The 20,369-nt window shown below is 40.5% G+C and overlaps 1 protein-coding gene across 5 annotated transcripts in view; it reads right to left on the bottom strand.

The window, feature by feature from the left end:
* srfbp1 (serum response factor binding protein 1) overlaps positions 1–20,369 on the bottom strand; it is a 195,306-nt gene that overhangs the window by 41,473 nt on the left and 133,464 nt on the right. For all 5 annotated transcript variants that reach the window (XM_059969637.1, XM_059969642.1, XM_059969639.1 and 2 more), the window contains one exon: positions 10,210–10,281. In XM_059969637.1, the coding sequence (XP_059825620.1) occupies positions 10,210–10,281 (72 nt within the window). The remainder of the gene's footprint in view (positions 1–10,209; positions 10,282–20,369) is intronic.

The following is a 20,369-nucleotide window of genomic DNA, read 5'->3' as shown; positions in this document are numbered from 1 at the left end:
TATATTAAGAAACAGATAACTACCCCAACTTGTCAGAATTCATAGCTAATGTAAATACAGTCGGCCCTCCTTATCCGCAGGTTCCGCATGCATGGATTCAACCACCCGCGGATCGGGAAAACCTGGAATTTATCTCTCCAGCACTTGTTACTTGAGCATGTACAGACTTTTTTTTCTTGTCATTATTCTCTAAACTATGCAGTATAGCAACTAATTACATAGCATTTACTTTGTATTGGGTATTATAAGTAAGTCGGAACAGATACATCCGGTATTATTTAGCGTCAATTAGCCAAACGTTCATCTTAGTATATAGTATATATTTTACCTTTCTATGCATATAAAACACTTAAGAAACGTATGTATTTCAATAATTAAACGACTGAGTTGCTTAGTAATAATTGGAGCTTTCATCGGGGCAGGGTCTTACACATGCTCATTATTCTCACTTTATCCTTTAAAATTGTTCCAATCGTTGTCCAACTGTAGCCTAACACTTTTCCAATCACCGATGGTGTTTCACCTCTTTCCGATTGCCTTATTATTTCCACTTTATTTTCAATCATGATTGTTTTCTGTCAACGGAACAGAAACACTACGGATTCAGCAGCAGCTGTCTCAAGCTCTCCCGGGTCCTAAAGTCCACCCACACTGAGACAGGTTAAATAAGGGACTTGAGCGTCCGCGTTTTTTGGTGTCCACGGGGGATCCTGGAACCAATCCCCCGCGACTAAGGAGGGCCAATTGTATATATATATTAGATTTTTTCATGATAATTATCAAGCTATTTCTATAGTACATGAATTGTGTGTTACACTGTGGTCTATCGCTATTGTAATTAATTACAGATTTACAGTTAAGTTTCATACTGCACAAGCCCTCATGCTTAAGGGAATCCTAAACCCCATGAAAAAAGTTTCAACCTCATAAATAAGAAATAGATGTTGATTGTCAACAATCTGCAGTCGTTCTAAATAAACCAGCATGTTGAGTATTTAAGAAGTAGGATGGGATGGGACTCTCATAATGATAACTTGGCTAGCCAGAATTGTGCTGTTGATTTATGGTTATGATCATTTTAGGGCTGTTTACCACTTCTGAAAGGGTGAAAGACTTACTAAATTTAGCATCCAAAATGGAACTTTGCTGACCAGATGACATAAAAATAAATCAGTCCTAGGTACTAAACCATTAACATCACTACAATTATCACCTGTAAAAATGTGACAGCCTGTCATAAACTTTGAATTTCCTTGGTGACAACTTATTATACTGGTAATTTCAAAGAAATTAATAGCACTTAAGAGAAATTATCATCAAATGTGTGTGACAATGTAACTGTGCCATGAAGCAGACTATAAGAAAAACGTAAAATTTGATATAGGGCTGAATATTCCATCAAGGCGTTACAGGCACTTATTATTAACTTGCTTAATGCCCGAAACTGGTTTCGATTACTTTTCTATTTTTCCTAACAACACTACCTCCAGTTTAGTGAGGACATTCTGAAAACAAACGATGTAATAGATCTGATGGTTTGTGTCTTGCTTTGTTAATGATCAGAGATTTAGCATGACAGTCTTGGCACTGAATTAATAGACTGAATTGTGGCGATGGCTTGCAGACCATTCCACATGGAAAAAATGGCTAGCTGTAGTTTGTGTGCCAACATGTTCCAGAGTTCCAAATCCAAGAAAATCTGACAGATGCTAGAAATCGAAAGCAAAAAGCTGGAGGAACTCCAGAAGCCAGGAAGCATCAGTGGGGCAGAGACCCTTCATCAGGACTGGAAAGGAAAGGAAGAAGCCAGAGTAAGAAGGTGGGGAAGGAGAGTAATAAGTTCAAGGTGGCAAGTGAAACATGAAACTGGGAGGGGGGAGGGAGGAGATAGTGATGTATAGGGCTGGGAAGTGGAAGCTGATTGGTTAAAGAGATAAAGAGCTGAAGGAGGTGGAATCTGATAAGAGGATAGAAGACCATGGTAGAAGGGGAAGGGGGAGGAGCACCAGAGGGATGAGGCAGATTTCATGCTGAATTAGAGACTGGCTCCTCCATAAAGTAATGCTCTCCAGTGTTTGATCAGTGGGAGATAAACTGGATTACCTTCATCTGTGACTGCACTGTGTGATGAGAAACTGCTGTGGACTGTTCTTGCAGAAACATGGCTCCAGGTCATGCACCATCCATGACACTCAAGGACTTCGTCTATATCATTACTTTTTTACTAATAATTTATTTGTAACTGTATATTTTCTGCTATATGTACTGTGAGATGTGTGTGACTGTGTATTGCACCTTGACCCCAGAGGAATGTTGTTTCATTTGACTGTATTCATGTATATGGTGTGCATGACAATAAACTTGAACTAGCATGGGTCGGGATCAAATTTCTGTCATATGAGGAATACCTGCTTTTTAAGCAGGCAGACCCCAGGTTATGTATGAGTTCTGTTCCTGAGTCTGTCTTTAAGTCGGATTTGTACGTAAGTTGGAACAAGTACATCCGGTATTATTTAGTGTCAGTCAGTCAAACATTTGTCTTAGTATATAGAACATAGAATAGTACAGCACATTATAGGCCCCTCAGCCCACAATGCTGTGCCAAACCTCAAACCCTGCCTCACATTTAAACCCCCACCTTAAATTCCTCCATATACCTGCCTGGTAGTCTCTTAAACCTCACTAGTGTATCTGCCTCCACCACTGACTCAGGCAGTGCATTCCACGCACCAATCACTCTGAGTGAAAAACCTTCCTCTAATATCCCCCTTGAACTTCCCTCCCCTTACCTTAAAGCCATGTCCTCTTGTACTGAGCAGTGGTGTCCTGGGGAAGAGGCGCTGGCTGTCCACTCTGTCTATTTTATAGTATATATTTTACCTTTCTATGCATATCAAACACTTAAGAAACATATGTATTCCAATAATTAAACCACTGCGCTGCTTAGTAATAATTGTAGCTTTCACTGGGGCAGTGCCTTTCGCATGCTTCATTATTCTCACTTTATCCATTATCCCTTAAAATTATTCCGATCGTTGACTGACTGTAGCCTAACGATTTTCCAATGACCAATGGTGTTTCACCTCTTTCCAAACGCTTCATTATTCCCACTTTATTTTCAATTGCCATCGCTTCCTGTCAATGGAACAGAAACACTGCGGGTGGCAGGTCTCGAGCACTGCCGGCTTCCGAAGTCTGCTGGGCTCTAAGGACCACCGCACTGAATTCCCGAGTCCGCACTGAGACAGGTTAAATGGGACAAGTGGGGGCTGTGCTGGGTTTGGGTATTTGATCCTCCACAATATTCTGCATGGGAATTTAAACTGGAGGTGGCAGTGTTTTTTTTAAACGAGGTCAAGTTGCGAGCTCGACATCAACCCAGCACGGATGGTACAGGAGTCACTGGATTGAATCAAGATCTCATTGAGCCACCAGCCGACTGGAATGGGGGGGGGTCAGGGTGAATTTACTAAGAAAAATTTAAGCCAAATACAAAGTTAAACACTCACAGTGTCAACATCAACAACTTAAAGTGGCAGACAGTGTCGCGATCCGACTTAAAATGGCGGACGGCGTCGCAATCTGACTTAAAATGGCGGACGGCATTCTCCTTCTTCAGTTTGTAAGTATGAGTTGTCCGTAAGTTGAACGTTCGTAACTCAGGGACTACCTGTAGAGTGCTTGCAGAGTACCCATAGCAATGATCTCTACATGTGCCACTCGAGGTTGACAGCAGAAACCGAAAATGCATAAATTCATGCATCTTACTTGTAGGAAACATTTTCAAAGCTGTAACTCTATGCATAATTTCAGTAAATATGTTTTTTTATGAGGGATTTCAACTAGAGATGATCAAAAACTGAAATACTAACTTGCTTATTTGTTTCAATAAATAATTATCATTAAATGTAGCTATTGGTTCAGAAACAGCTATAAAACCTTCTACAGAGGTTTTAATATTAAACAATAATATGACAAGTACAGAAAATGAGGATCAATGTAGTTAGTTTGAGTTAGATTTCAAGCAATCCTATTACAATGTTTGATAGTTAATTAACTGGATATGACAGTGGAAAGAAATGAACTTATTCCACAATTTGGAGAAGCTCAGATGAATTAAACTTTTGAATTATTATTATACTTTCACTTATCAAAAAATACATCAGTGCATCAGAGCTGATGGACGTAGCATTCATTACAAATATTCATATAAAACGAATGAGGTGGCTGTTACTTTTATGCAAAAGGATTTTATAAGTTAATTGTATTCTGAGTATGGTGTATACCGAGATTAAGTCACAACACACCTTGCTGCATTATCACAGTGCAGTTGTTCTCTCATTGCACTCAGACCAAAATAGAGAAAGTGCACCTCTTTCCTGTGATTCCAATGCCATATTTAAATTTGATATTGACAGCACAATTGGTGGCTGAATTAAAGGTGTTGATGAATCAGCATATAGGAGGGAGTTTGAAAATCTGGCTGAGTGGTGCCACAACAGCCTCTAGCTCAATGTCAGCAAGACCATGGAGGTAGTTATCAACTTCAGGTTGAGGAAACTGGAGGCTCAAGAGCTAATCCTCATCAGGGCATCAGAGATAGAGAGGGTCAGCAACTTTAACTTCCTTTCGTGTTATTATTTCAGAGGACCCGTCCTGGGCTCAGCACGTAAGTGGAGTGACCAAGGAACAACGGCAGCACCTCTACTTCCTTAGGAATTTGCAGAGATTCAGCATGACATCTAGAACTTTGACAAACCATAGATGTATGGTGCAGAGTATATTGACTGATTGCATCACAGCTTGATATGGAAACACCGATGCCCTTGAACGGGAATTCTGATAAAAAGTAGTGGATACAGCCCAGTCTATCACGGGTAATGCTTTCACAGGAAATGAGCACCCATCAGGAAGAACGTACAGAAGTCTCAGGACTCACCACCAGGTTCAGAAACAGTTGTTACCCGCTAAACAATCAGGCTCTTGAACCAGAGGGAATAACTTCACTCATTTTCACTGTTCACACAACCTATGAACTCATTTTCAAAGACTCATCACATGTTTGATATTTATTGCTTATTTAGTTATTATTATTTTCTGTTCTGTATTTCCAGTTTGTCATCTTCTGCACATTGGCTGTTTGTTCGTCCTGTTGGGCATGGTCTTTCATTGATTCTATTGTATTTCATGTATTTACTGTGTATGTCCACAAGAAAACTAATCTCAGGGTTGCATATGGTGACAATTATATACTTTAATAATACACTTACTTCGAACTTTTAAGTCTAAAGAATATGTATCTTTGTTATCTCTCTTCAACTGTTATGGAATTACCTGGATATATATCTGTTCAATTTATCTCTTCTACTATTCTTCCCATGTTCTGATCCTCTCTTACTATTTGTCAATTGTTTATTTCTCAATTGCTTACCTCTGATGTCTTTTCATATTTACTCCTTCAATCATTTTTTTTGCTACTATGCTCCTCTTATTCTACTTTCACCTGTAAAGCTGATCCAGGATACCACAAAATTATCTCGTCTTTCCCTCATGAAGTCTATCAAATGTGCCCCAACTAAATAGGAAAGAGGGAGTGAGAAAATAAAAAATTACCCACTTAAGAAAAGTGTGCAGGAAAGAATAAAACAACTGAGCAGTCAATGGGTTTTTAAAAAAGATAAATTGTGTTCGGCTAATCTACTGGAATTCTTTGGACATGTCATGGGTGGAATGGTACATTTGGATTTTCTGAAGATGTTCAATAAAGGTGTGCATAAGTTGGTCAACAAGATTAGGGAGCATGGAATCCAGGCTAATAAGCTGAATTCAATTCACTGTTCCAATTTTATATCTCCTTCATGTCAAAATTAATGTTATTGATGATCTCTCAATTCCCAAAATTCTGACCCAATGGCTTGGTGAAGACCCAGCTGGTCCACTCTGGAAAAACAGCAAAGCTCAAACACATCCTCTCACCTTTCAAAGTAATCCTCACTCAAGGAAGATACATGCACGTGGAAGCACAACCAGGTCCTCAGATGTTTGGCATTCATTGTGGAGAAGCAAAGGCTGAATACATCTCCAAGCTCCATATGACTGAACCACCATCCCCTTTGTCCAGCAAGGACAGACAGCGCCACCCTCAGTGACACAGTTGGTTTCAGGCATATTGGAGCCTGCTCGTGACTGGAACACGGCTGTCAATCTTAATAAATGGCTAATATATCCTCGGGAGGTTGCCACTACCACCCTCAGACCAGATTTGGTCTTGTGGTCCAGCATTCTGAAGGCTGCAGTAATCTCGCTCAGAGTGCCTTGGGAAGATGTAGTCTGCAAGGTGTATGAGCAAAAGCATGCAAGATATGCTGAGCTGGCCGCAGGTGCTAAGCAGTATGGATGGAAGGTGCAGATTTTCCCAGTAGAAGTTGGCTGCTAAAGAGTTGTGGCTACTTTCATGGTCAGATTGCTGAAGGGATTGGGAGTCAGAGACCAGGGCCAGTGGTGAGTATAAAAGAACTCTCAGAGGTAGCCAAGTGAAACAGCCGCTGGTTATGGATGAAGAGGAGTGATGGCAGCTGGGCCCTAAGATGGCCCATGGGTAGCCAGATGTGAAGGGGGGTGCAGGTGGAAAGCTGGGTCGCTCTGCGGAATCCTCTGGAGATGTAGTGAGCTTTAATTGACGCAGCATCTACGAAGGAGGGGTGCCCACCTGATGGCTCCTGGGAAGCATCTGCCACCCACCATGCCCCACCTCAAGATCTCTATGTTATGACTCAAGTTAGGATCTGCTTATCAAAGGGATTGGAGCATCTAGTCCTATGAGTTTGAACTCTAAATTCAAGGTACCTCTGCATACCAAATCATGAACACCATTAAGAGCTTCAGGTATTGCTTTCAATGTAGACTTGTTGTAGTACTGCCCTCCCCAGCTTAGTAAATTTCACACAATTTAAATTACAGCCACTTACGACATCCCGTTCCATATCCTGCTTACTCAATTCCCCTTCCTGTATTGATGTATAGCAGTAATGTTACATAATTTTCAGAAATTTAAAATGCTACTCTATGTTTATTTTCTCTCATCTCCATAGACATTTACACTGCTTTGAACTGTCTTGATCTATTATTTGCAATCAGGTATTTGTAATTCCCTCCTAATCTGCCATTCTCCACTCCTTAAATCTTTCTTATATTCACTTCTTTGAACAAGAGTCTGATTTATTTTTCTCTGCCTTGGATTAGTCATCATCTAATCTCAAAGGACGTACTGTTTTCTGCATAAAATTTTCAAGATGCTGTTGCTGTCTAACTTAATAGTCAACTCTTGTTCGTCAACGGAACTTCCTCTGATTAACCAAATGTGAAACAACATGAGCAAGAAGTATAATAATCAGTTGAGCAAAGGATGATTGTACACTTGGAGGAGATCTATTCAAGAGGGAGCTGCGCTACATGAGAATGACCCTGCTGTCCTGTAGATAAAAAGAGGTAACTGTGAAAGGGGAGACTGAGCAACCAAAAGACTCAACCACTAACCACAGCTTTCAATTACTCTTGCCCATACTGCACAAAAATAAGTGTATCCTGTTTCAGTCTCTACAGCCACCTTGAGGACCTTACCAGATCATACTCTTTAAGATTGAAGTGCATTCAAGGTGCAATATCACTAACATAGATTTACACATCAATTTTAGTTGTGAAAAGCTGAAAACAGAAAGCTATCAGCAACTTAAAGGGTAGGGTGAAGCATAGTTGATTTGGCAGTACAGAAAGAACACAACTCAAGAAAAATGTTACTCTTCCAACATTTAATTCTTAACTTCCAAAGTCCTTTTAAGGGTGAAACCCCAAGCTACATGTCCTCATTGTATTAATTACTCAGATATTTGCTGCTTCATCTTACTGCCAGAGAACTTCTCATGGAACTAACATTATTTTACAAATGTTTGGAGTTGACAGTTAGTAGGTTTTCGTTAATTCATTCATTTATTAGGATTACTCTCATTGGCATTCCTGGACCACAACAGCCTTTCTGGTAAAGGTACTCTTTAGTGGTGTTGAGTGGAGAATTTCAGGATTAGAATCATTGATGAAGAACTGCCAATATAATTCTAAATCAGGACGATATACGAGCAGAAGTGGAGGAAGAACGATACAGCAAAATAGTCGGCATGTACAAACAAGGCGCCTGGACTAGGTGGGAGCATGCGGAACCTCACAAGTTCACCTGGACAGAGCTCCACAGAGCCGAACCACCGTGCATTAAGTTTCTCATCCAAGCAATCTATGACGTTCTCCCAAGCCCAGCCAACCTGCACAAGTGGGGCATGCCAAACACTCCAGCATGCCAACTGAGCCAGAAGAGGGGCACTTTGGAGCATATCCTCAGTTGCTGCCCAAAGGTGTTGGGGGAAGGGCAATACTACTGGCGCCGTGACCAAGTCCTAAGGTCTATGGCGGAAGCAATCAGCACAGCGATTCAAGACAGCAAAACTCAGCACACTCCCAAACAGTCCATCACCTTTATTAGAGCAGACGAGACGGCTCAACTTCGGCCTAGCTCCTTGGGAGGGTTTCTTGCTACTGTACGAGACTGGCAGTTCAAAGTCAACCTAGGGAGGCAGCTCCAGTTCCGAAAGATCATCGCAGCCACTCCAGAGCCCGGACACAGTGTTAATTTCAGAGTCTACAAAGCAAGTGGTCCTGCTGGAACTTACAGTCCCCTGGGAAGACCAAATTGAAGAGGCCAACGAGCGCAAGAGGGATAAATACACAGATCTTGCTGCAGAATGCTGGAGCAATGGCTGGAGAGCTCGCTGTGAGCCAGTCAAAGTTGGGTGCTGGGGCTTTGCTGGCCATTCATTACAGCGGACTCTTAAACTCCTTGGAGTCAAAGGACTACAGTGCAGAAGAGCCACCGAGAACATTCTGGAGGCTGCTGAAAAGGCCTCGCAGTGGCTATGGATCTGGAGGGGTGATTAGTGCATTAGTGCGCCACTTGGGACACAAGTCGGGGGCTAATCACCCCTGGCTGGGTCGCCCGGGTGAGGTTGGCTGATGATTCAAGACCCAAAATATCCTACGTCCCCAGGTTCATCACTGAAGACGTGTCCAAGTTGCCCCAGAAGGTGTATTCTACAACTAAATCAGGACAGTGAGAGTAGCTGGGGAAAGCCACAGGTGGTGGTGCTCCTTTGTCCTCTTTTATGGTAGATTGTGAGCTTGGGCAGTTCTGCTGGAGAGTTCTACACAAGTGACTGCTATGTTTGTTTTTGTAAATAACACACTGTGGCCACTTGCACTGGTGGTTTGACAGTGAGTATTTATGGAGAAGAAATGGTTATCAAACTAGCATTTAGCCATATATAGTCAAGCTTGTCTAGTTGCTGGAGCTGCATTCATTCTGGAGGAGGGAGTACGTCATCATGCTTGTAACTTTTGCTCTGCATGTGGAAAGACTTTGAGGTATCTGGAGGTGCATCACTCACAGTAAAATTCCTAGATTCATGTGGCAACATTGTTGATCTAATTAGTCCAGTTAGTCACTAGTCAATGATAACATCCCAGATAACGATAGTGATAGTGGGGGACTCAGCAAAGACAAGAGTCTTGTTGGACGTGGTCAGCACTATTGTGGGACAAATGCTTCTTGGCAATTTTCAGTCCATGCTTGAACACTGCCTATAGTTTGGTGCCTCTCTGTATGAACTGCTTTATTTGCTGAGAGGTTACCAGTGGAATTGAACATTGCATAATTAGCCAACATCACACTCCATCTTTCTGATGAAAAGAAGGCCGCTGATGAATCAGAAGAACACTTCTGGATATAGAACATTGCTCTGAGGGCGTCCTGACAACATCTGACCTGATGCTACGACATGCTATGAGGTCTGTGGTAAACAGTGAGAATTTCAAGAGCTTCTCCTTTCTACCTACATACCACTGAGCTACCCTCTGGTGGCTCTGTACTGCCTACAATAGAAGAGTCTGACATAGTTTTCAAACTATGGATGTGTGAGCATGACAATGTCAGACTATTCTTCATTAATCTGTAGAATAGATTTCTCAATTTAAACAGTCTCCAGCTGTTGCTTGTGAAGATTTATTTTTTCCATTTCTAAATTTGGTGCAATTCCTTCAATATTTGATTGCAGTATGAATGGCAAGAAGGAAGGATAAACTCAATATGGAAATTTATTTAGGTCTTACCTTTTCACACACTTTTTCACAATTGAGGTTTTCCTGAAGTGCGGCTTTTGAAACATAATCTGGTTTCAAATCCTATTCAATAAGAAACAAAAGCACATTTTATTATTGTATTTAACTGAGTTTCTTTCTTTATTGTAAAATGTTATGCCGTACAATAAGTATTTGGCTGTTTGACCTATCATATTCATGCTGACTGACCATTTGACACTAATCCCATTTGCCCAGAATTGTTCTTCTATCATTCCTTCTCCAATATCAACGCAACTTGTGTCCCTTTGTTACAGTAATAAAAATCACAGAGAGCCCTCCTTAAGCCCGTATGCTCAAATTTACCAATTATTTACTGCAGAATGCAACCAGCTGAATGTATTTTGGATACTGAGCATTCTTAGGGCATATCTTCAATATCATAATCATATAGATAATCGTCTAGAAGACATATTGCCATTGATCAAATGGATATATCCCAGATTGATAAATAGAGGAAGAAAATTGTCATTGTCTTGCATTGCATGCCACTGATGAATGGATGTGCAATGAAGAATGAGAAAGTAGGCAGCATAATATCAACCTTTAAAAAGGAAGAGCAAGTTAATTTGTATAATTACATACCAGTCAGTTTACAATCTGCAGTGTTAAAACATTAGCCTGAAGCTAAGGATAAAATTGCACATAAGGAGTTGGTATGGATTTTCAAAGGGACGATCATTCTTAACAAATCTCTCAGAATTCTTAAAAGGGGTGAAAAGAAATGATTGATACAAAAATGTAGAGACTGCTTCTACTGAGCTCAAAACTCTTATAATGTACCATGGAGGAAAGTGCAGATTTTCCAATGACCATCAATTCACTTCAAAGTAAATTTATTATCAAAGTATGTATGTCATATACAGCCTTAAGATTCATTTTCTTGCAGGCTCTCACAGGAAGATAAGATCCATGAAAAACATACATAACAAAGGAGAAGCCCTGAAAATGATTATACAGGCTGTGGAGTTAGTTCATACCGAGGCTAGTGAAGCCACCCATCCCAGTCCAGAAACCCAATGGTTGTTGGGCAACAACTATCCCTGACTCTTACACCTCCCACCTCATGGCAGTAGCAAGACAGGGAAAGGGGTCAAACACAGGCACAAGCTGTTTCACCCATTGCATTCTATCAGATAAAGGACAGTTCACAGCAAATTTGTGAGGTCTTACACCTGATAGGTGTCTTCATCTCTAATTGATTCCAATATCCAGTTAGGCTGCTCAGGTTCATTGAATGCCTAGACTAATGGAATGGTTAGCAATATTATGTAATGTGACATGTGATGTGCCAGACAGTCCTTGAAACTTGTACATGATTGTCAAGCAGAGCTATCCCCATAACGTTTGATTTCCTTAATGCCCAGAAATCATATGTGTTGATACATGTTGATGCGTTGATGATACGTGTTTTGAATGAACATATCAAATAAGCCTCCAGAGCCCTGAGCTTACCATCTCCTGGGTGAGGCAATTCCTCCTCGTCATAGTTCTAAATGACCAACCACTGATCCTGAAAATATGCCCCCAGACTTAACTCCTTAGCCAGGAAAAAGATCCTCTCTGCATTTAGTTCATTACGCTCTTCAACAAATTTATAAGTTTTGACGAGATCGCTTTTCACTTTTCTGAACTCCAGTGAATTCAGTCCCAGTCCACACACTCACCTCAGAAGGCAAATCCATCATTCCCAGAAGCAGTCTTATCTGCTCTCCCCCTCCTTTCCTAACCAGCGAGTGGTATCTGCCACTCTCAAATCAACAGGGATCTATAGAGCTTTGGAAGATGACAGCCAACACTGAAGTATTTCCTTTCAACACTTTGCCATTTACTGCAGATATTTCATAACTAAGTTGACTTAGTTTGTATACAATACTCCAGGTGCTGTCTCAACAAAACCGTTTTCAATTGTAGTAAGGCTTCTTTACTCCTATCTTGAAATCTACTTATAAAAATTAACAAACTGTTTACTCCTAATCTCTTGGTGCACTTCCACATTGACCTTCAGCTACATATACAAGCCTAGATCTGCTCTAATGTCAACACTATGCAATTGCTCACTTTTTTTTAATCAAATACTACACTTTCCAAAGACATAAAAGTAGATACATTTTCCAAATCAATTTCATTAACTATGCTCTGACCTTCAACTCAGCTTGTCCACAACCCCTGAAGCTTCACCGCATCCTTCATATTCGCAATCATTTAGTTCCTCAGCCAAATTCTATATAATCATATAACAATTACAGCACAGAAACAGGCCATCTCGGCCCTTCTAGTCCGCGCCAACACTTTCACTCACCTAGTCCCACTGGCCCACACTCAGCCCATAACCCTCCATTCCTTTCCTATCCATATACTTATTCAATTTTACTTTAAATGACAATATTGAACTTGTCTCTACCACTTTTACTGGAAGCTACCACACAGCTACCACTCTCTGAGTAAAGAAATTCCCCACCGTGTTACCCTTAAACTTTTGCCCCAACTCTCAAATCATGTCCTCGTTTGAATCCCCCTACTCTCAATGGAAAAAGCCTATCCACGTCAACTCGATCTATCCCCCTCATAATTTTAAATACTTCTATCAAGTCCCCCCTCAACCTTCTACGCTCCAAAGAATAAAAACCTAACTTGTTCAACCTTTCTCTGTAACTTAGGTGCTGAAACCCAGGTGACATTCTAGTATATCTTCTGGGTACTCTCTCTGTTTTGTTGATATCTTTCCAATAATTCGGTGATCAGAACTGTACACAATACTCCAAATTCGGCCTTACCAATGCCTTGTACAATTTTATTACATCCCAACTCCTACACTCAATGCTCTGATTTATAAAGGTCAGCATACCAAAAGCTTTCTTCACCACCCTATTCACATGAAATTCCACCTTCAGGGAACTATGCACCATTATTCCTTGATCACCCAGTTCTTTTTTTTTATTGAGTTTTCAGATAATTACAGAAAGAAGAAAAAGGAAGAAAGAAGAAAGAAAGAAGAAGGAAAGGAAGAAAGGAAGAGTGCCTGGATATCGGAAGATCCCCACATGCTCCACGGAGTTCGTAATAACTTTAGTATATATATTTATTTCTTTCCCCAAATAACCAATTATTTTATCTTCCGAGCACCTATATATTTAATCCTGTCTTTTGTAAATAAGGGCGCCAAATTTTCAAAAATGTTTCATATTTATCTCTTAAATTATAAGTAATTTTTTCAAGTGGTATACAGCTGGAAATTTCATTCTTCCAACGATCTATACTTAAGTATACATCCGATTTCCAAGTAACAACAATAGCCTTTTTGGCTACTGCCAGTGTAATTTTTATAAATTCTTTCTGATATTTATTCAATTTGGGTTTCAATTTTATCCCTTCAATATCGCCTAATAAAAATACTGGATTACGTGGAAGTTGTGTTCCAATAACATTCTTAAATTTGTCCAAAAAGGTTGAATTTTAGAACAAGACCAAGTAGAATGTAAAAAAGTACCAATTTCTTGGTTACATCGGAAACACTGATCAGATAAATTTGGATTTAATTAATTTATTTTTTGTGGTGTAATATATAATTGATGTAAAAATTATATTGCACTAATCTTAACCATAAATGGGTATCTAAATGGATATGGGAAAAGAAAAAATCTCCTATATTAAAACATTTGATTGACTTATGGAATAAGATAAATGTTGATGATGAGACGAAGAAATCTTTATTAGCAAAGAGATCTTTAATTCAAAATAGACATTCCTTTTACAATCGATAATCAATTTTTATATAATTGGTTTCAAAAAGGGATTAGATATATAGGAGATTGTTTTGATGGAGGTATATTAATGTCATTTGATCAATTAAAGAATAAATATAAACTATCAAATAACACTCATTTTTGTTACTTCCAATTAAGGGCTTATTTAAGAGAAAAATTAGGTCAAACAATGTTATTGCCGAAATCTAATGAAATAGAAACTTTAATTCAAAACGGAAAAACTAAAAAATTTATTTCTTGTATGTATAGCTTGATTCAAAAACAGGCAATTAAACAAGGAGTCCATAAGTCAAGACAAAAATGGGAAAGTGACTTGAATATTAAAATTGAAGAAACAAATTGGTCAAGACTATGTCTTGATAGTATGACAAATACAATAAATGTTCTACTGCATTCTTCAATGCCCTACCATTTACCATGTATGTCCTATTTGGATTATTCCTACCAAAATGTAGCACCTCACACTTATCAGCATTCAACTCCATCTGCCATTGTTCAAGCTCACTCTTCTAACTGGCCTAAATCTCTCTGCAAGCTTTGAAAACCTACTTCATTATCCACAACACCACCTACCTTAGTATCATCTGCATTTTTACTAATCCAATTTACCACCCCATCATCCAGATCATTAATGTATATGACAAACAACATTGGACCCAGTACAGATCCCTGAGGCACACCACTAGTCACCAGCCTCCAACCTGACAAACTATTATCCACCACTACTCTCTGGCATCTCCCATCTAGCCACTGTTGAATCCACTTTACTGCTTCAATATTAATACCTAACGATTGAACCTTCCTAACTAACCTTCCATGCGGAACCTTGTCAAAGGCCTTACTGAAGCTCATATTGACAACATCCACTGCTTTATCCTCGTCAACAAATTCTTCATATAGATTAGGAATATCTGACCCCAGCAATACTCCATTATTCAGTTTGCCAACCTGATCATTTATTCCAACTCTTAGCTCTCTGCCTGGTAACCAATTCCCAATCCATCTCCAGTTCTTTATAATCTATCCTTATTGCTCAACCTCTTGCATGGGACTTTATAGAACAGTATCAAAAAATTCAAATGCACCATATTTACTGGTTTACTATCGTTGACAGTCTCAAAGAGGTCCAGTAGTAAAAAACAAATTCCCTTTCTTAACTCCATTTTGACTTTGTTCAATCTCACTATTCTTTACAAGCTGAAGCATTACTCATCCTTTATAATAAATTCCAGTATTTTCCCTAACACCAAAACTGGTTGGCTGCTCCCTGCTTTGTGAACAGTGAGGTCACATTTGCTTTTTCCTCATCCACAGGAATTTATAGGATTTTGGAAGATAACAACCAGAACATTCACTATCTCTAAAGTCACAGTTTTCAAAACTTTGAGATGTATATCATTGTTCATTGTGATTTATTATATTTCTAGCTGATTAAATTTTCTATGACTTTAAAAAAATACTCAAAACTTAATTCTTCATTCTTGCTATACCAGCACCCATGATTCTCCATTATATCTGGCGGGCTTGTATATTTCTAAGATGATGGAGAAAAAGTAATTGTTTTGTTTTTAAACTTCCTATTATGACTTATCTTTTTCTTTTTACATACTCATTAAAGGTCTCACTGACATATTTCACACCAGTGCAGTCTCACACTACCTTTATCAATTGCTTAGTTTTTGTTGACTTCAAAAACGTTGAAGCAAGCATACTGCTATTTATGGTAACTTGGTAAACCTCTTCCTTAATTTCTTCAGCCAGCCAGGGTTGAACAAATTTCCTTGTAGGATATTTCTGTCCTCAAGGATTTATTTTTGCAAGTTATTTATTTTCCTTAAAAGTTGCTGTTGCATGTTCATCTTCCAATGTATTTTTGTCACCAACCACAACCAACTCTCAAGTTTTCATCGTTTCCTTTGTTTAGATTTAATAACTTAAATTTGACGCTGTTCAGTAGAGAAACTTACTTTCAAACTCAATGTCAAATTCTTATTATGACCACTCTTTCCCAAAGCCACTTGACAATTATTAATTAAGCATTTCTCATTGGACAAAGTAGGATCCAAATTAGCCTCTTCCTGAAGAGGTTCCTCAATTTACTCATCCAGAGAAATATCGTGCATACTTTCAAACAATTCATCCACCACTTCCTTTTCCAACAGAAAGCTTTATTTCATTCATTTTACATTAGTTATAAAGGGCTTCCATAATAAATGTATTGCCCCTCTTACAGGCACTGTTAATTTCCTGTTTGATACCGCAGCCTACAAATAGCTCCTATGGCCTTTTTTGCTCTTTGCTATTTCTGTTTTATTCAGACTGAAGTTATTTTTTATATCATTTAAGACAAGGCTATTCCTCACTGATACACTGATCCTCTTGTTATTAGTGCTATACCATTTCCCCTTTCTCATTGCCTGTTCCTTCTAAATGTTGATTATCCGCGAATATTTAACTCCCAACTCTGATCACCCTACAACCACATTCCCATATTGGAAATGAGATCACACACAGTTACTTCTATTTGTGCCAATAATCCATTTATTTTACATACTCATTAAAGGTCTCACTGACATATTTCACACCAGTGCAGTCTCACACTACCTTTATCAATTGCTTAGTTTTTGTTGACTTCAAAAATGTTGAAGCAAGCATACTGCTATTTATGGTAACTTAGTAAACCTCTTCCTTAATTTCTCCAGCCAGCTAGGGTTGAATAAATTTCCCTGTAGGACAGTACCTGAGGAGGAAGGTAAAACGGCGCAGGTGCGGGTGACGTCAGTGGTGAGCGTGGGGTTTAAAAAGAGGCCCACTTTCAGGAGTGGGCAGCGTCGGTGTGGGCAGCGGAGTGCGCGGGAGCAGAGTGCTGGGCTTTGGTGCAAGGGGACTTCGGTGAGAGGAAATCAGTGAGCCTGAGTACGTGCTTGCTGGGGTAAAAAAGGTAAGGTCAGTAGGTACTTTTTTCATTTATTCTGACTAATCTGGGATCAAGTAATGGGGGAGACAGTTAGAGCAGTGGTGTGCTCCATATGCAGTATGTGGGAGGTCAGGATCAACACAGTTGTCCCTGATGACCACACCTGCAAAAGGTGCATCCAGCTGCAGCTCCTATCAGACCCAATTATGGAATTGGAGCAGGAGCTGGATGAACTACGGATCATTCTGGAGGCAGAGGCAGAGATAGAGAAGAGTTATTGGGAGGTAGTCACACCGAAAAGACAGGAGGTAGATAAATGGGTGACAGTCAAGAGAGGCAGGGGAAGCAGACAGAGAGAGCCGAGCACCCCTGTGGCCATTCCCATCAACAATAAGTAAACTGTTTTGGATACTGTTGGTGGGGATGATCTGGCACTAAAGAAGGACCCTCGACTAGGAAGGGGAGGAGGGAAGAGAAGAGAGCAGTAGTGATAGGGGATTCTAGAGTCAGGGTGGTGAATAGGAGATATTGTGGGGAAGATCGGGAGTCTCGAATGGCATGTTGCCTCCCTGGTGCCGGGGTCCGGGACATCTCAGATCGGGTGCAGGTTATTCTCGAGAGGGAGGGCAAGAACCCAGATGTTGTGGTCCATGTAAGGACCAACAACGTGGGTAGGATGAGTGAGGGGGTCCTGCGTAGCAAGTTCAGGGAATTAGGTGCGAAGCTGAAGGGCAGGACCTCCAGGGTAACAATCTCAGGATTGCTACCTGTGCCACATGCGAGTGAGGCAAGGAACAGAAGGATTATACAGATTAATACATGGCTGAGAGGATGGTGCAGGAGGGAGGGCTTCAGGTTTTTAGATAATTGGGCTTTGTTCCAGGGAAGGTGGGATCTGTTCGGACGGGACGGTTTGCACCTGAACTGGAGCGGTACTAACATTCTTGCAGGGAAGTTTGTTAGTGCTTCTCGGTGGGGGGTTTGAACTAAATTTGCAGGGGGCAGGGATCCAGAATGCGAGAGGATAGCGAGATGAAGAATAAAGGACAGGTGGGAACTACACGGTTCTGGAATATTAAGTGTGTAGTAGAGAAAGGTGAGGCGGAACAAGTGATAAGGAGGACACATGTACAGAGGGATGGTCTGACGGAACATGGAGTTAAATGTGCAGAAAGGGTAAGTAAATTTAGGGAGGACAACAAAATTCAAAGGGCGTATAGCCCGATGGGAGTTCGGGGAGCTGGGTTAAGCACAGTAGGCAGCAATTTAAACAGAGAGAGGAGAAATGGGCTAAAAATTCTATATCTGAATGCACTAAGTGTCAGAAATAAGGTAGATAAACTTGAAGCTCAGGTGCAAATGGGTAACTATGATGTTGTTGGGATAACGGAGACATGGCTGCAGGGAGATCAGACCTGGGAAATGAATGTACAAAGGTATACGTGCTATTGTAGGGACAGAAATGTGGGTAGAGGGGGTGGGGTGGCCCTGTTGGTGAGGAATGAGATTCAGTCCTTTGCAAGGAGGGGACATAGGATCAGGAGAAGTAGAGTCTGTGTGGATAGAACTGAGGAACAGTAAGGGCAAAAAGACCCTAATGGGTGTTGTCTACAGGCCACCAAACAGTAGCATGAATATTGGGTGCAAGTTGAATAGAGAGTTAACATTGGCATGTGGCAAAGGTAATGTCGCAGTAGTTATGGGGGATTTCAACATGCTGGTGAACTGGGAGAATCAGGTTGGTGCTGGACCCCAGGATAGGGAGTATGTAGAGTGCCTACAGGATGCATTCTTGGAACAGCTTGTACGAGAGCCGACCAGGGACAAGGCTATTCTGGATTTAGTCTTGTGTAATGAACAGGATTTGATAAGCGATCTTGAAGTAAAGGAGCCATTAGGAGGTAGTGACCATAATATGATGTTTTTATCTGCAATTTGAGAAGGATAAGGGGAGATCGGAGGTGTCAGTGTTGCAGTTGAACAGGGGAAACTATGGAGCCATGAGGGAGGAGCTGGCCAAAGTTAACTGGACAGATATCCTAGCAGAAAAGACAGTGGAACAGCAATGGCAGGTATTCTTGGGAATAATGCACAAGGTGAAAAATCAGTTCATCCCCCGGAGAAGGAAGGATTCAAAGGGGGGAAAGGGGCCACAGTGGTTGACAAAGGAAGTCAGAGATTGCATAGCATTAAAAAAAAAAGGAAATATGACAGAGCTAAGGTGAGTGGGAGGACAGATGATTGGGAAATTTTTAAGGAACAACAGAACTTAATTAAAAAGGCAATACAGGGAGAAAAAATGAGGTACGAACGCAAGCTAGCCAGGAATATAAAAAAGGATAGCAAAAGCTTTTTTAGGTTTGTGAAGAGAAAGAAGTTAGTTAAAAACAATGTTGGGCCCTTGAAGAATGAATTGGATGAAATTGCTATGGGAAACAGAGAAATGGCAGAAGAATTTAATAAGTACTTTAGATCTGTCTTCACCAGGGAAGACACAAGCAATCTCCCAGATGTATGGATGGGCCAAGGAAATAGGGTAACAGAGGAAATGAAACAGATTGACATTAGGAAGGAAACAGTGATGAGTAGACTGATGGGACTGAAGGCTGACAAATTCCCAGGTCCAGATGGTCTGCATCCTAGGGTACTAAAGGAGGAGGCCCTGGAAATTGTGGATGCATTGGTAATCATTTGCCAATGTTCCTTAGATTCAGGATCAGTTCCTGAGGACTGGAGAATGGCTAATGTTATCCCACTTTTTAAGAAAGGAGGTAGGGAGAAAACAGAGAACTATCATCCTGTCAGCCTAACTTCAGTAGTGGTGAAGATGCTAGAGTCCATTATTAAAGATGAAATAGTGGCATATCTAGATAGCAGTGATAGGATTGGGCTGAGCCAGCATAGATTTACTAAGGGCAAATCATGCTTGACTAATCTATTGGAGTTTTTCGAGGATGCAACCAGGAAGTTAGACAAGGGAGATCTAGTGGATGTAGTGTACCTTGATTTTCAGAAGGCATTTGATAAGGTCCCACATAGGAGACTGATGGATAAAATCAGAGCTCATGGCATTGGGGGGGGGGGGGGGGAGATATTGACATGGATAGAAAACTGGTTGGCAGATAGAAAGCAAAGGGTAACGGTGAATGGGTGTTTCTCAGAATGGCAGGTGGTGACTAGTGGGATGCCACAGGGCTCGGTATTGGGACCACAGCTGTTTACGATTTACATCAACTATTTAGATGAAGGCATTGAGAATAACATCAGGAAGTTTGCTGATTATACTAAGCTGGACGGCAGTGTGACTTGATAGGCTGAGTGAGTGGGCAGATACTTGGCAGATGACATTTAATGTGAATAAGTGTGAGGTTATCCACTTCGGGAGTAAGAACAGGAAGGCAGATTATTATCTGAATGGTGTAGAGTTAGGTAAGGGAGAAATACAAAGA

The sequence above is a fragment of the Hypanus sabinus genome, chromosome 5 (genome assembly GCF_030144855.1).
Source record: "Hypanus sabinus isolate sHypSab1 chromosome 5, sHypSab1.hap1, whole genome shotgun sequence".
NCBI classification, from domain to species: domain Eukaryota; kingdom Metazoa; phylum Chordata; class Chondrichthyes; order Myliobatiformes; family Dasyatidae; genus Hypanus; species Hypanus sabinus.
The sequence above is the reverse complement of the archived record's forward strand: the minus strand, read 5'-3'. Positions and strand labels throughout refer to the sequence as shown.